The sequence below is a fragment of the Thalassophryne amazonica genome, chromosome 2, assembly GCF_902500255.1.
Source record: "Thalassophryne amazonica chromosome 2, fThaAma1.1, whole genome shotgun sequence".
NCBI lineage: Eukaryota > Metazoa > Chordata > Actinopteri > Batrachoidiformes > Batrachoididae > Thalassophryne > Thalassophryne amazonica.
The window spans coordinates 46,201,494-46,217,123 of record NC_047104.1 but is presented as its reverse complement, the minus strand read 5'-3'; the positions used below and the strand labels follow the sequence as shown (position 1 = coordinate 46,217,123).

Genomic DNA, 15,630 nt, shown 5'->3' with positions numbered 1-15,630 from the left:
ACTGCAGGATTGTCTTACAGACATAAAGACATGGATGACCTCTAATTTCCTGCTTTTAAACTCAGATAAAACTGAAGTTATTGTACTTGGCCCCACAAATCTTAGAAACATGGTGTCTAACCAGATCCTTACTGTGGATGGCATTACCCTGACCTCTAGTAATACTGTGAGAAATCTTGGAGTCATTTTTGATCAGGATATGTCATTCAAAGCGCATATTAAACAAATATGTTGGACTGCTTTTTTGCATTTACACAATATCTCTAAAATCAGAAAGGTCTTGTCTCAGAGTGATGCTGAAAAACTAATTCATGCATTTATTTCCTCTAGGCTGGACTATTGTAATTCATTATTATCAGGTTGTCCTAAAAGTTCCCTAAAAAGCCTTCAGTTAATTCAAAATGCTGCAGCTAGAGTACTGACGGGGACTAGAAGAAGAGAGCATATCTCACCCATATTGGCCTCTCTTCATTGGCTTCCTGTTAATTCTAGAATAGAATTTAAAATTCTTCTTCTTACTTATAAGGTTTTGAATAATCAGGTCCCATCTTATCTTAGGGACCTCGTAGTACCATATCACCCCAATAGAGCGCTTCGCTCTCAGACTGCAGGCTTACTTGTAGTTCCTAGGGTTTGTAAGAGTAGAATGGGAGGCAGAGCCTTCAGCTTTCAGGCTCCTCTCCTGTGGAACCAGCTCCCAATTCAGATCAGGGAGACAGACACCCTCTCTACTTTTAAGATTAGGCTTAAAACTTTCCTTTTTGCTAAAGCTTATAGTTAGGGCTGGATCAGGTGACCCTGAACCATCCCTTAGTTATGCTGCTATAGACGTAGACTGCTGGGGGGTTCCCATGATGCACTGTTTCTTTCTCTTTTTGCTCTGTATGCACCACTCTGCATTTAATCATTAGTGATCGATCTCTGCTCCCCTCCACAGCATGTCTTTTTCCTGGTTCTCTCCCTCAGCCCCAACCAGTCCCAGCAGAAGACTGCCCCTCCCTGAGCCTGGTTCTGCTGGAGGTTTCTTCCTGTTAAAAGGGAGTTTTTCCTTCCCACTGTAGCCAAGTGCTTGCTCACAGGGGGTCGTTTTGACCGTTGGGGTTTTACATAATTATTGTATGGCCTTGCCTTACAATATAAAGCGCCTTGGGGCAACTGTTTGTTGTGATTTGGCGCTATATAAAAAAATTGATTGATTGATTGATTGATTTAGCCAGGGTATACCGACATTTGACAAATTTGGTGAATACGCTGGTGATGTATGAAAATATGTGTTGGAGATGAGTTACACACAGGTTCAAAGCAAGTTATTCATAAGCTTTGGAGATGCTAAGCATTATCTCTATGTATTTTGACTTATGAGTCACAAGTAAAGCATGGGCATGCGCATAACTTACCTGCAATTTATGTCCTGCATATGTGGGACTTATGAGCCATACACTAGCATGTGTCGAAAATATTGTGCATGCCCAAAATTTTTCGACAACCTCGCCATACTACGCTCTATACCAGCGTGCTTCAACATGTTCTTAACTTACACAAAACTTACCTAGAGCTTATTAAACGTACGCCAGCATATTCGGTGTATTTTTTATACGTCGGTATACGCTGGCTAAACTGTCAAGGTGTGACAGGGCCTGTAAGCCCCGGTCACACGGCACCAGTGGTGGGCACTGTTTAGCTAATCTGATAACCAATAATTATCGAAGCTCATGTTTTTGTTAGCGGATTAGCTTTTCAGATAAGTTTTAAAACCATCATTGGACCAATTATCTTCTGATAAATTTAGTTCCAATAACTTTCAGTCCGCTAACATTTTTTTGCTGGTAAAGTGAGCACAGGTTAACAGTCAAAAATGTTTGTAAACCTTAAAAGCAAACGTTTTAATCCCTGTTGTGTGTAGATCAGTGGTTTATGGCAGACTGGCTGTCACTTGCTCATGATGTCATCATTAAGCGCAAGTCATGATTGGCCAGTCAACGCAGGGAGCATTGTGGGTAGTGTAGTTCAGGTTCAAGTTGGACGTTACACACTTACTGTCTGCTCGACACGAACAAAACGGATTAATTTTAACATTATTTTATTTCTTTGTGGCATGGGATAATTTAACCGCCAAGACTCAGTGGGAGAGAGGAGATCTCACGGCTCACCTGTGATTAATACAGAGGGACTTTTTATCACCATTTACACACCGTTTTGGATCATCATGACGCTTTATGTGGTATATTTTCACCAGAATTTAATGAATCCCACTGAAACTAACAGGTAAGAATCTATATTTACTACGTGTCTTTTACTCTACCAATCAGTGCATTAATGGACGTATTTCGGTTGTTTAAGCCGCAGTGCCGGTTCTTTCGTCCACTTTTGCTCCACGATTTGTGACTTTTTCCTTCGTTCAACGATCACCATGTGACTGGGCCTTTAGCCACATTTAAAAAGTTACAAGTCAAGCTTCTGAGTGCACATATTCACTTCTGACAGTTATACTAGAATATGCAAGAAATACCATTTTCAAAAACATTTTTAGGAAGGAAGAAATGAGAGTAAATGGGCATCTGTCTAAGACCCCACAAAATGTAACATGTCAGGCTGAGATTTGTGTTTAATAAACCTGATTTCACTCACACTCACACTTATCTTCAACCGCTTAGTACAATTAAGGGTCGCGGGGGCCTGGAGCCTATCCCAGCAGTCATAGAGCGTGAGGCAGGGTACACCCAGGACAGGACACCAGTCTGTCACAGGGCCACAAATAGACAAACAAACACATTCACACCCATTCATATACCTACGGACAATTTAAAGCTTCCAATCCACCTAACCTTCATGTCTTTGGATGTGGGAGGAAACCGGAGCACCCAGAGGAAACCCACGCAAACACGGGGAGAACATGCAAACTCCACACAGAAAGGCCACAGGCGGGAATTGAACCCATGACCTTCTCGCTGTGAGGCAACAGTGCTAACCACTAACCCACTGTGCTGCCCAACCTGATTTCAATCAGTTCAAATATGCTTTAATCAGACTACATACCATTTTTTGAGATCACATTACGACATACCCAGTTATGTTTCATAATACAAGTTTTTTTTCTGGGTCAAAGTTAGCCATGTTTTATAATTTATTGTATTGAATTATTACATTGTGAACATTATATTTTTCCATTTCAGGCAAATTGCTACAATCTCTAAATAAAGTTTATTATGTCATCTTTTTTTCACAGTGTAAATGTCACGTTTGAATAAAATCCTTGCAGAAAAACCAGGCTGCTCCTTGAAACAATGAATTTCCGCTCAACGACACCACTGCCTGCTTCTTTTCTTACAGGCTTGACTCTCTGCTCGGTAATTTCCTCCCCTCTTACGAGGCTTCCTGGCAAACAACCAGATGTCCCTCCCCACTTCCCATAAGGTCTTTCGTCCGCCTGTCCCATGTGAGACAGGAAGCAGAACCCCACTGATGACCTAATTCTAAAGAGTCACATACACTTCAGATATGTACTGTAGAAACCTTAAAAATACAAGTACAAGATGGTCAGAGCAGTTTTTTTAATGTATACATGTCCAGCATGGATTGTTAACACACTCAACTAGAGGTGAACACACAACACAAATGTATAAAATCTTACATTTTCTACAGAAGAGAGAAAAAAAAATCAACACTATAACCAATCAAAAACTAAATTGGAATGTTAACACAGAGTGTCAGACCAACTTCAGAGAGAAACTGAAGAAAAAAAAAAAAAAATCTGAATTACCAAAGACAAGTGAGTAGATCTATTGATTGTTCCTTTGCTTTTTTGATTTTATCTCCCAGACAACAGACAGTGTGAATTTTCAAAGTTGTTGATGGGTATGGCACAGTGCTCCCCAAATGTGGGAGGGGCTAAGGAAAACAAAGGCATTGCTAATCTCAAAACCTAAACATTACAAATATCAAGAGTTAAAACTTGAAGTCATGTTGACACATCTGATGGGAAGAGCAGCCAGTAAAGTTTTAACAATCTTTTTCTTTCTTTTTGTTTGTTTTCATGTAACGTAGTATTGGAACATAACTGAGTAACACACTGGGCACCGGCGGTAGCCCACAGTGTGATCGCTCGTGTGTCTGGAAAGTAGTTCGGAACCATTGAGATGTTTTTCACCAACCCCGCATTCAGTCAGTAAAAGTCCTTCTACCTGTGCACCTAAAACAGGCGAGCTCAGCGATTAGCTCATCTGTCTGAAGCGTTCAACTCATTACCGTCTGCTGGTTTAGTGAGAGGGTGGACTGTTACTCAGTGAAGCCAGGGTAACCCACCTCTGAATACAGGTTACTTCTGCCAACGATGATACCCATCAGGTAGTGTGACCAGGAATTGAACCCAATTCTACACAGTGCTCTCAGTTTTACAATTGCCTTGTAACGTTTTGGTGTCTAAAAACACTTGTGTTCCCAATGCTGGCTTAACATATTTTCCAGGATAATGGAGGGAGGATTCATTTTAGCTTCAGATGTTAAGATTGACAGAAAACATTTGCAAACCACTGGACTAGTGAGATGTGACGACCAGCAGATCGGGACCTTTGCAAATGGCACATTCCCTAAGAGAACAGATTCAAACAAAATTAAATAGAAAATCCTCAGATTAAAAATAAACTAAAAAAAAAAAAAACTACCTACTTGTCTCATCTTTAACCAGTCAGTGGATGAACAGGGTTTTTTGTGGCTTGTCAACAGTTTTGACATATGTTTGGCGCCTGACAAAAGCCACAGTACGATGAGAGCCGATCCGCCGCACTCATCAATGGCAAAGCAAAAGTCATTTGTCACATACCTTCTCTTTCATCCCAGCAGCGGGTCAATGAATTAGTCACTTTAGAAAAAGTGGTTTCAGAGTGAAAAGGCTCAGTTAACAAGGTGAAATGCACCCTGGGAAAAGGCACAACCTCCAACGCCGCCCACACCAAGAGAGATGAGCATCTGGAGAAACTATCCAACCCACAATCCTCTGGGTTCAAGCCATCATAAGCCACAGAGCTGACCCAAGTGAAACAGAAAAACATCTCGTACTAAGTTTTTCTTTTCATGTTTTTCACTGTTATGCATTGATGTGGTTTTTGCACCTTGTCTTTTCACCACACTTATGATTTCTGGGAGCTAGTGTTTTCCTCAGCAGTGCAAGGTTCTGGAAATCAGCCCCTTCTCCCACACAATAAAAGGAAAATCTACCCAACAACAGCGGAGATATGACATTCCACTGGGTTTTTGTTATGGAGGAGTTCTGTATAATTCAAAACGATCCCATCTGAAATCAGTGGACAGGTACAAAACATGACCGGACCTGTAATGAGAAATCTTCAGACTGCTAGAAATCAGAACGTGACATACATAAATCTGAAATGACACAGATGATAATTAGATTATGTCCAAAATTCAGGACACAACAAGACAGATTAATACAGTTTGGTCCTGTTGTCTGATTCACATGTAAAAAACTGTCAGGTTAACTTTCAACTACTTGTTTAACATGTTGGTAGGATTGGACACGTGTCATGTTTTAATCTGTAAAAGACAGGTTAGAATAACAATTCTGACTGCTTCAGGAGAATTTTTTGACCACTGTAATGTAGTTTTTACGGCGGCTGCCCCACAGTTGGAACAGTTTACCCCTCTACAACAAAGCTGCACTGTCAATGGGAACTTTGAAACTTTTTTTTTTCTTTTTTAACATGTTACAGCTGCATTGGACCTTTTGGTGTTTTAAGCGACCCTCACACCTGGCTGACTTTAGTACGTTTCATACAGTAACGAGTTGTAACTTGGCACTCACTCTCTGATTTACGTGAGCAGGCACTCTACTCAACATAGCTCAGCCATGTTGGAAAAAGGCTCATTTTTTCTGGAACTAGGTCAATCTCCCAACCAACTCAGCCGAACCCGCACTCAGGTTAACTCCACGCAAACTCTGTGTACACTCTGAGCAAACTCTTACTGAAATCAGGATAGCATGGGATAACATCATCAGTGTCAAAACTGGATGCCGAGTTTTGCTGAGCCACCACTAGTCAAGTTGAGGCAGACAGAAGTCCAATCAAACTCTTGACAACTTTGAATATTTAAATCCAGTACGAGTTCAACCGACCCTTCCCAAAGTACGCTGAGCCAAGCCGAACACTACGTTAAAGGTCCCTCCAAACCCCAAGACATTCAAGAGCCATTCAAAACACAGTGCCAAACTCAGCCTGGTGTGAGAGAAGCCTTTGTTTTCTTTCTGTTTTAAGGTGTTGTCACACTATAACGGATTGAGTAAACTGATTTGTAATGGATTGAAATAATTTATCCGGTGGCAATTATTGCTTAACCCGTCAGTCTCCAGTGGATTTGGGGCTGTGATGTATGGATGATGTCACATTTCCACTGGCAACACAAAGAGCTGCATTCAGCAGAACCATTTTTCTGGTTTCAAGACATGTATGTGCACTGTGGGGAACTCGATTTGAGCAGGATTTGTCTAGGTCTGAAAGCAGATGTAGCTAGAATCCAGCTAGCTTAGAGATCATGGTGTCATACTTCTTCACTATACTCGTGCACTGACAGCATCTTCTCCACTGTTGCAGTGTTCAGTGTAGCTGCAATGGCAACCACAGCAATCTTCTTTCTCTGCAGCACTTTGGACAACCATAGGATACGAATGCATGAGTATCATAGAAGTAACAAACAAGTACAGGACAAGACAGTAAACCAATGTGCAACCACCAGGAAAGGTCTCCATCTGCTGCCCTCTCAAAATTTTGAGCATGCTCAAAACTTTTAGGAACACAAGATACACATTTAAGGAATGAGAAGAACAAAAACTGACACATAGTATGTATCTATATGTGTCAGGCAACATTTCCTGTATATTCATTTTGTGAATTGTTTTATAATTTGTCAGTAGCATGGCCGAACCAGAGGGTCACCCCTTTGAGTCTGGTCTGCTTGAGGTTTCTTCCTCAGAGGGAGTTTTCCTTACTACTCTCTCATGTGTGCTTGCTCTGGGGGTCTGTAAGGTTAGACTTTACTTGTGTGAAGCGCCTTGAGGCAACTTTGTTGTGATTTGGCCCTATATACATGAAATAAATTGAACTGGATATCAAAATTCCATATATGTTACTCATATGCTCCTCAATCTGCCATTGTGTGACAGGCATTAGATTTGGTATGTTTAAATGTTGTACTCAACATTTTGATCAGCAGCTCTTGGCTTTCAGTGGATGTGGAAAAGGGGTTTGGGCAGTGTGCACAAGCACAGCTTTAAGAAAATCAGTCTTCTGGAGAGCTGAACAGTTCATTAATATAACTGCAAACCTGTCAGGGTTGTCACTGTGTTCAGAGCCAAATCAGTGAGAGATGAAAGGTCTGACAAGCTCAGCGATGTACAAACCTTGTCTAAACTTTGTACTTCAAAGTGAACAAGGTGTTAAAATAAAACAGCTTCAAATCTTCACAACTCTAAATATTACTTCAACCAACTCTGCATTCAGAAGGGGGGAAAAACCTGCACAGACGTGGTGATCTGAAGTGAATCACTTTCATGTTTTGCAAAACAAGGTTTTATGACAAGAGGTGAGTCTCATTGTGGGAGACCAGACCTTGTTCGAAGAGGGGGATGGGAGGACGGGAGGAAGGTGAGGTTGTGGAAGACAATAAAGTGCAGTGTTTGTATGCAAGGGAGGAGAGAGCGAGAGAGAGAGAAGGCCGTTGTTGTTCTTCTGGTCCCCTGGGGCTGAAAGGACTGGGCTGAGATTTACACTCAGCACAGAGAAAACAGGCCTCGCTTATGCAGGATAGAGCTGATTAACTGCAAGGCATCGTGCACGCCTACACCCGCATGCATGCACACAAACAAACAAACGCGCATCAATCAACGCCAACGGATCATGTTTTGTTGTGGATACAGGTTTTGTACTCTTGGCGTGCTGACAAACTCGATCCCCGTCCGCAGCGTCACCTTATGAACTTGCTGAAGTGCTAAAACCATGATTTTTAATAAAGAAAAGTGGGATACCCTTTTTACCATTCAACTTTTCAACATTGAAGTGAAGCTTTGAAGCGGTTAATTCCCTGGAGATTCTGTATTACACAGGATGCTCAGAAGAAAATTTGCACAATGATGAACGCCACACACAGGCTCGCGTCGAGTGCAATGAGTCTGAGCCCGTGCAGATGCAGGCTTTGCATCGATGATGTGCCTCTAGCACCAACATAGGAACAGGACAACAGAGATAAGAAGAGCTCAACCATGTGGGAGGGGAGGCTTTTTACACTGATTAGCTACGCTTGCCTGCCCCCCACCCTGTGGTTGGGGCGACGAATGATAGACATGGGACACTGTTTCCCGGCAACCACTGCTGAGTGGCCTCGGATCAATTTCCAGACTACCCTTGATGGTCCTGCTTTTCTTCCTGTCAGTACAAGTGTCCTGTTGACTTTAACTCTGTCTACTTAAGTGTCCCAACCGCAGACGGTCTCAGTCTGCCCTCAACAAGCAAGAGATGTCTAATATCTCAACATACAAATGTAGACAAATAGTCTTTTTATTTTGTCCTTAACTCTAATTAACATGGAGCTCCAATATTTTTCAATGTAGGCCCTTTAATGTTTTTGGGTTCAGCTTTTAACTTGGGACAAAAATGACTGAGTCACAAAAATATGATGTTAGTGTTTGAACACCAACACCATGGAGCCACCCTTGACACTGATGTGTTCAGTAAATCCCTGGTGTTTTTTAATAAAAAAAACAACTACATTTCCTATCAGGCTCTGTGTGCCAATGATTAGGCCTACGGGGACCCCTCTGCTGAAAGACATGCTGAAATTTTGAGTTTCATAAACCCCATTGCCTTGGCTGTCTTCATGGGCAGCGCAGGTGAGAAAATGAAAATAGACCTTATGCGAGTGTCACCACCAATTCAAATTTTCCAGAAAGTCATCTGTATCAGTGTGTGTGTGTTTGGCCATTTCTACAGTGTTTTGGTGTAAAGCAGTCAGTGTGAGAGCAACACACCAGATGTTGGTCATTGGACTGAGAAATGATTACAAACTGATTTCCTGCAACAGATAAGATTTGAAGAACTACCAGTGAAAATGACTGAATTCTTTTTTTTTATCTTTGCAAATGTTTGGTTGCAATGTGGTTGTTGTTTTTTTCTGCTCTTTTGGGTATCTTGCATTTAGAAAATTTTAGAACGTTTTACACACCTATATGTAGATGTAGCACATGCGGTGGTATTATTTTTGGTCCTTCGTGCACAAAAATGATATTTTTGATCCAATTTGGATAAAATTTGATGGGAGTGTTTGAGAGTCAATCAATGACAAACCTATATAATTTCTATTTTTTTTTTTTTTAATTCTAGCTCACAGGCGAAGGATAACATTTGGGCCCAATGGGTATACGGCACCAAACATTTGGACAGATTTTCCTGTTCAAATGAATGGGAACGTGTGTCCAAAGCTTTGACTGATAGTGTATACAGTCAACATGTAAAACGGTTATTTTGAGGAAGTGGTTTAAGATAGCGAGTGCTGTATGGTGTGGATTTTTTTTTTTTTTTTTAAGAAAACTGGTGTTCATCAGGGATCTGTTCTTGTTCCTATACTGTTCAATGCATGTCCTGCATTTTTGGTAGGCCATGTGGAAAGTAGCAGCTTAGGTGCCTTTGTTAAGATGGGAAGACTTACTAACCACAGCTTCTGGGACAATGCTGTAATCTTTGTGGGATCAGTGGATCTCCTGACTGCAGCACCTGAGAAAATAAGTGAGGAACTGGAGTGTCTGTGTTTGTATTTATCTTGGACCAAAACCAAGATCCAACCTTTCAATAGGGCACCACAGTGTCGTTTGGGGGCAGGTGTTAAAGGGGTAAAATATGATGCATATGAGGTCATTTCTCTACTTCCTGGGGGGAACCACAGCATTTTCAATGGGTTTTTGGGCAAATTACATGCAAAAAAAGTGAAATTGCAAAACAAAAGTCACAATGCAGTCGGAAAGTGGATGTGTTGCGGTTTATTTATGACCCGGAGCACAAATGTGTCGAGGCGGTTTTGCAGGCGAGAGAACTCTGGTTAGCTATGTATGCTAACACAAGATCTCCCACTTGCTTCATCTTCTCCACTGGGAATCGAAAAGAAAAAAAAAAAAACTTGCGACTGCTTTGGTGATTGCAGCTGAAAACAAAACAGTACACCATTTTTCCGTGTGACCTTATGCTGTGTATATATTGCACAACAGAGCGGAGGGTCCCGTAGGTGGCCAAATCCTGCGATATCACACAGGGTTCAAACAAGACTGCGGTGCCCTATTACTTCTTGGACTCAGAAATGCATCTGTATGCAGCGAAAGTGCTGAACTTGTTAGACTTGCTATCCACTTTTAATGGCAGACACTCTTGTCTTTGGATCATGTCTAAAGGTCTCTGGCCTTTGAGACTCAGAGACATCTGGGAAGAGGTTATGGAATCATGAGTTAGCTGGAGAGAGGTGTTTGGTGATGCCAATATCTCTGCAAGACAACAAAGGTCCAGGTCTTTAGAGCCCTGGTGCTTCCTACCTTGCTGTGTGATTATGAGAGTTGGGTGCTAACTAGTGACCTAAGGCAACTATGGTATATTTTTGGTATTAGGTCTCTTTGGTTGGACCTTGGAAAGACTGGTGGAATGACTTTGTGTCAAAGGAAAAGTTACTTCCTGCCTGGGTGGTTGCCATCCAGGACCCAAGGTGGTTCTGTAGTGTGCTGGATGCAATGAAGCATATGCATACTTGTATTATGGTCCAGACCTCCTCTACATGTGAAGTACCATTAGATGATGTCTGTTGTGCTATACAAATAAAATTGATTTATTTCACTACAAACTATAATCAATGCAGCAATCAGTTGGGCACAATATAGAAACATAAATTTCTTGGGATCTAGTATGTATCGGCAAGCTGATTTGGCACAAGTTTATACTGATGCAACTCCAGATGTACATGGAGAACGAGGCACAGGTGGCCATTGACCCAAAGCCCTTTTGTTGGATGCAAGCAAGCTAACCTTATGTGCCACCATGCTGCCCCACTGTCGAAACCTAAACTGTTGGAAATCTGTTATTGGTCTCAAAATCTAAAACCTATTTTAGCACAGGTGCATCTATCCACCACATTTCACTGCAGTCTGGTCATGTGATATATCCTGTTGGAAACCTGAGCTCCATGGTGAAGGTAATACAATATTTTAAGGGTGGACTTCACTTCGTAAGCATATAAAGTACTCGCAGCAAACCATTTCCCTTTTTCTCCCATTTACAACAGTAGAACGTCACCTACTGTAAGCAAATGTTTCCGCTTTGGCGAGAACTCTTGTTGAGTTAGCAATCTTGGTCACATGGATTGTCGCCAGTGGGAGAGAGAGACATCAAAGACCTCTCTCTCTCTGTCTTGACTTCCTACCCCTCCTTCGAGCCAAACTTTGCACGATCAGGGTGATGGGTCAGCCTCCTGCTCTGTCCTCTACCCTCCCCCTTCCCGTCTAAGCTGCAGGAAATTCATTCCCCACCCTGCACGTCCACATCTGTGTAACCTGAGCCAGCTGAGCTCTGTCCAGTCAGTGGGGCATTTTCCTCTTTAAACCTCTCTCCTCAGATAAACCTCCTCTCACTCCGACGTTCCCTCCTTTCACAGCTAAATTATCTTTGTGAAAATGGATTTGCAAAAGGCCAATTCTTATTATTTTCACTCTGACTAATTCTCACGTTTTTATAAAAGCAATTTTAACACCAGTGGAGTAATTGATTTGTTAAAATGTAAGTTCAACATTGGTCACCCTGGGATCTGTTTTTTAGATGCTTTGGGTTTAATCATTTAACATGGGACATAAATGAAATTAATCAGTAAGGAATGCAAACACTGCTATGGGCTAACTGGCTGTATGATGTAACGTCGCAGAGCAAGCTAACAACACTCAATTCAGTTTCTTGTCCCCACTGAACAGGTGAAAGTGTCATTAGAAGCGTCTGGTAGCCTTGCGAATGTCCTGAGAGAAGTAAAACTGTGCATGATTACATCACTAAATGTTGCAAGGAACCTTTTGAAGATGACCACTTATACAGTTAGCTGGTTACCTTAGCGTCCAGTACATTTGGTGGCACTAAGCTACACTGAGGTAAATGACAAACTGCATAATCGGCCATCCTAAAAGTTTGTTTATGTTTAGTGAGGTCAACATGTGCATGTTTACCTCCACAAGGTATCTTCTCCATGCTACCAGACATTCCTAATGATATTTTCACCTTTCAGTGGCGACAAGAGACAGCCTTCTGTGACTTTTTTTTAGCTTGACCCGTGTCATTACATTAAATAGCCGATTAACCCATGATGGTGTTTTTGTTCTAAATGCGTACTGCACTGATTTAGTTTTTGTCCCAAATGTAAATATCAACCCCAGAACATCTACAAATAGACCAGCATTCTTTAAGACCAACATCACTGCCGACACCCATTTGTTCTATCTCTGCTCGACTGAGATGAAAGACAGAGTGTTTTATTTCTGGGAGTTCATGTTTTGGTTTAAGGTTCACAGGGGGTTAACGGCAATCGTGCACATTTGCTGTTTTTAATGAAGTGGATTAGCTGGACAAGTCTGTGATCACTTGAGTCAGAAACCATCCACTGAATCCAGTCTATGGTCTAAGATCACAGGCCATCAACAAGGTTTCTTAAACTGTAAAACAAAACAAAACAAAAAAAAAACCCACTACCCGTATAAAGTCCATTAAAGTGGCATGGCGCATTAACCAGTTCATGTGACTTGTGTTCAATCCTGAAATCAGACTTCATTATTTTGCTTTGTTTCTCCCTTGTTTTACATAACATACACAAATTCCATTAGTGCTCATTCTTGTAGGTTATTTCACCCTATGCTAACTTTTAATTAACCATTAGTGCCTCTGAAAAAAAATATATTAATGTTGACTCACGGAAGCCACTCTGGGTTTTAGCCACAATACTGGAAATTAAACTAAAAAGGTTCCTTTTAAACACATAAAGTCTGTTTACCAAATCAGCCAAAGATGTGGTTGAGCAGTTTCCAAAAAAGGAAATAAGGTACAATGACTGGAGAAAGCTGTAAGCGTGCAATAAAGAAAACAAAGGAGTAAGTGAGTTTAAAACTAAAGTGATGCCTACATTAACACGAGAGAGACTGTGTAACCCACAGGATACACAGGATTCTGTCAGGAGTCGAATGGAGGTTATTTTTGCGCAATGTTACCATCTTCTCTCAAAGTACAGAAAAATATCTGTTATAGCTTTTTCTAACTCAACTCTTACCCATTATTTAAGGTGTCAGTACACTTCGAATGACAAAAGACAAAAGAACTGACTGCTAAGCATGTCCTTGACTGCCCCGTGTAGTATAGACTTTCAGAGCCAATGTTTGTTTTAAGATCCTCGATGGACAGGACAGCCATAAAACAGCTGTTACAGCTTGCCGACTTTGGCGCGAGTTTTCCCGAGCAGTGCCTCAACACGGCTTGTGTGTGTCTCTGAGGTTGCTCAGCAACACAATTCCGGAAAAATCGAAAATTGAACAATTGGGCTTTGGGGCTATGTTTGGGCTTATCACTCGGAGATATCAGAAATAAAAATAAGCAAGTTCCATACAGGACCTGCGGCCTATTGTGGCACTGCTTAGCCACGGGTACCGTATGTTGAAGTGAATGAGTGTCTACAACACCCCCAGGTTAGCTCCCAAGCCCCCCTAGTTTTAGAGGATGGTAGTCCAACTCCTATCCCAGAGAGCAGCTAAGGAGTTCAAACAAAAGTTAAATCTTTCTGGTGCGACAGCAGGTCTTATCTCTCTTGTGTTACTGGGACCAATAAGAAGAGAGAGAAACAAGGGATCAGAAGTGGAAAAGACTAATTTAAGGCTCTAAAGCACACGTATCCTTCCAAATAAGCAAAACGTTGTGACCACAGAGGCACATTTCACAGTTCCAGCTGCAATGATAGCGAGTTTACAATTTTTGTGTGAGGCTTACAAACACAACAGTGGACTACGATCCCTTGCTCTGGTTGCTTACGTAATCATTGAAGGGCCAGCATGTAAGGCCTGACTTCTCTCATTCACTTCTGCTACAGAAGTAACATGTTTGATAATGCTAGTATAGGTTTAGCAAACTATGACTGCAAAGTTTCCAAAATCGCCTGCAGAACTATGCAGATTTCTAAGAGTAAAAATTAAAGGAAGTACCGTGCTCTGAGCCAAAATGCTGAGCCAATGCAGCTTCCAGACACTTCCTGCTTCACGCTGGAGTGAAGGTTTAACACAACGCAATTATTAAGGGCTACATTTATGTTCACTAGCCTGTTCTTCAGCTTTTAGCCTTGTGACATATAGTGTGGCCTTTAAAGTGTATTCTTAGCTACAAATAGTTGTAGTTTAGTGATCAGTAAAAGAGATGAACTGGACTCAGGAAAAGAGGACAAGAACAAGGATTGAAAGGGGTGAGAAACCACCTTTTTAGGCAGACTCATTTGTCAGTCCATTTTTCTTTTCCAAGTATTTTTGTTGTGGCGATGGTGGCAGGGTAAACAAATGTCCAAAATCTTTGAAAGACAAAAACAAAAACAAAACTGCCATGACTGAGATGATGTGAAGGGGCGGTTTTGGACAGATGGGACAGTATGAGACCAAAGCTTCAGGTTTTAGAAATAATAACATTTAAAAAAATCACTACGTACACAAAATTAATCAAAACAATGTGCAAACTTCTCTCACATAAATAGACTAGAGTCAACGCATTGTTGAGCACCATGGGACATAGTAGGAGCGTGGTGTGATGTGTATGTCAGTTTATGCATCTTGTGTTGTGTATTTGTCAGTGTTCTGTTTGCATCTGCATGTGTCTGTATCAGCACAGTATCTGCATTAATGGATCTACTACCACATGTACTAAGAGCTGCAAGAAGGCCCACTGAGCAGAGACTTGAGACAGATGGATTACTGGCACGGGGCTCGTGTTTGGTAGGAAGGGTTGCCTATTGTCCATCAACAGTTCAAAGTTCAGTACTCCCTAAAAGCAAGGGTCAGACCCAGTCCTGCAATGAGCGCTTGCAATGCACCAGCAGCCGTGGTGCGCCTTTGCTCTGCAGTGTGTTGATTATGGCGTAGATCAATCCTAGGATGCACAGCACCAGGACCAATGGGATGGTTACCATCAGGATATTCATGGTCCGCTCCTCACTGTCGTCCACTTTAAGGATCACATCCACCTCATTGGTGTCTTCCTCGCGGCCCTCGCGGTAGTCTTCATCTGTGTCATTGTCAGTGCCTTTGCCTGCATCTTTGTCAGTTCCGTTGCCATCCACTCCATCTCGGTCTTTACTTTTGTCGCCATCACGGCCGGCATCCGGATTGAACGGTGGCTGGTTCACATCTGGATACTTGGGTCCTGCGTCAGTTTCCCTGTCTTTGTCTTGGTCCAGATCCACGCTGCAGCCCATGAAGTCACGCAGGATGGACTTTGGATATCCTGGTTCACTCTTCATACGGCTGTTGTCAAACTTCCAGTACTTGGAACCCTTATAAAAGTAGGTGTAAGCTGTAGAAGTAAAGAGAACGGC

At 41.8% G+C, this 15,630-nt stretch overlaps 1 protein-coding gene across 2 annotated transcripts in view; it reads right to left on the bottom strand.

Annotated features, from left to right (window-relative positions):
• Positions 1–11,847: 11,847 nt before the first annotated feature.
• The window catches only part of mmp15b (matrix metallopeptidase 15b), a 118,229-nt gene continuing 114,446 nt past the window's right edge, over positions 11,848–15,630 (bottom strand). The window contains exon 10 of one of the 2 annotated variants that reach the window (XM_034185538.1): positions 11,848–15,608. In XM_034185538.1, coding sequence (XP_034041429.1) covers positions 15,094–15,608 — 515 coding nt within the window. In that variant the 3' untranslated portion in view covers positions 11,848–15,093. The remainder of the gene's footprint in view (positions 15,609–15,630) is intronic. The other variant, XM_034185531.1, reaches the window with a different exon arrangement.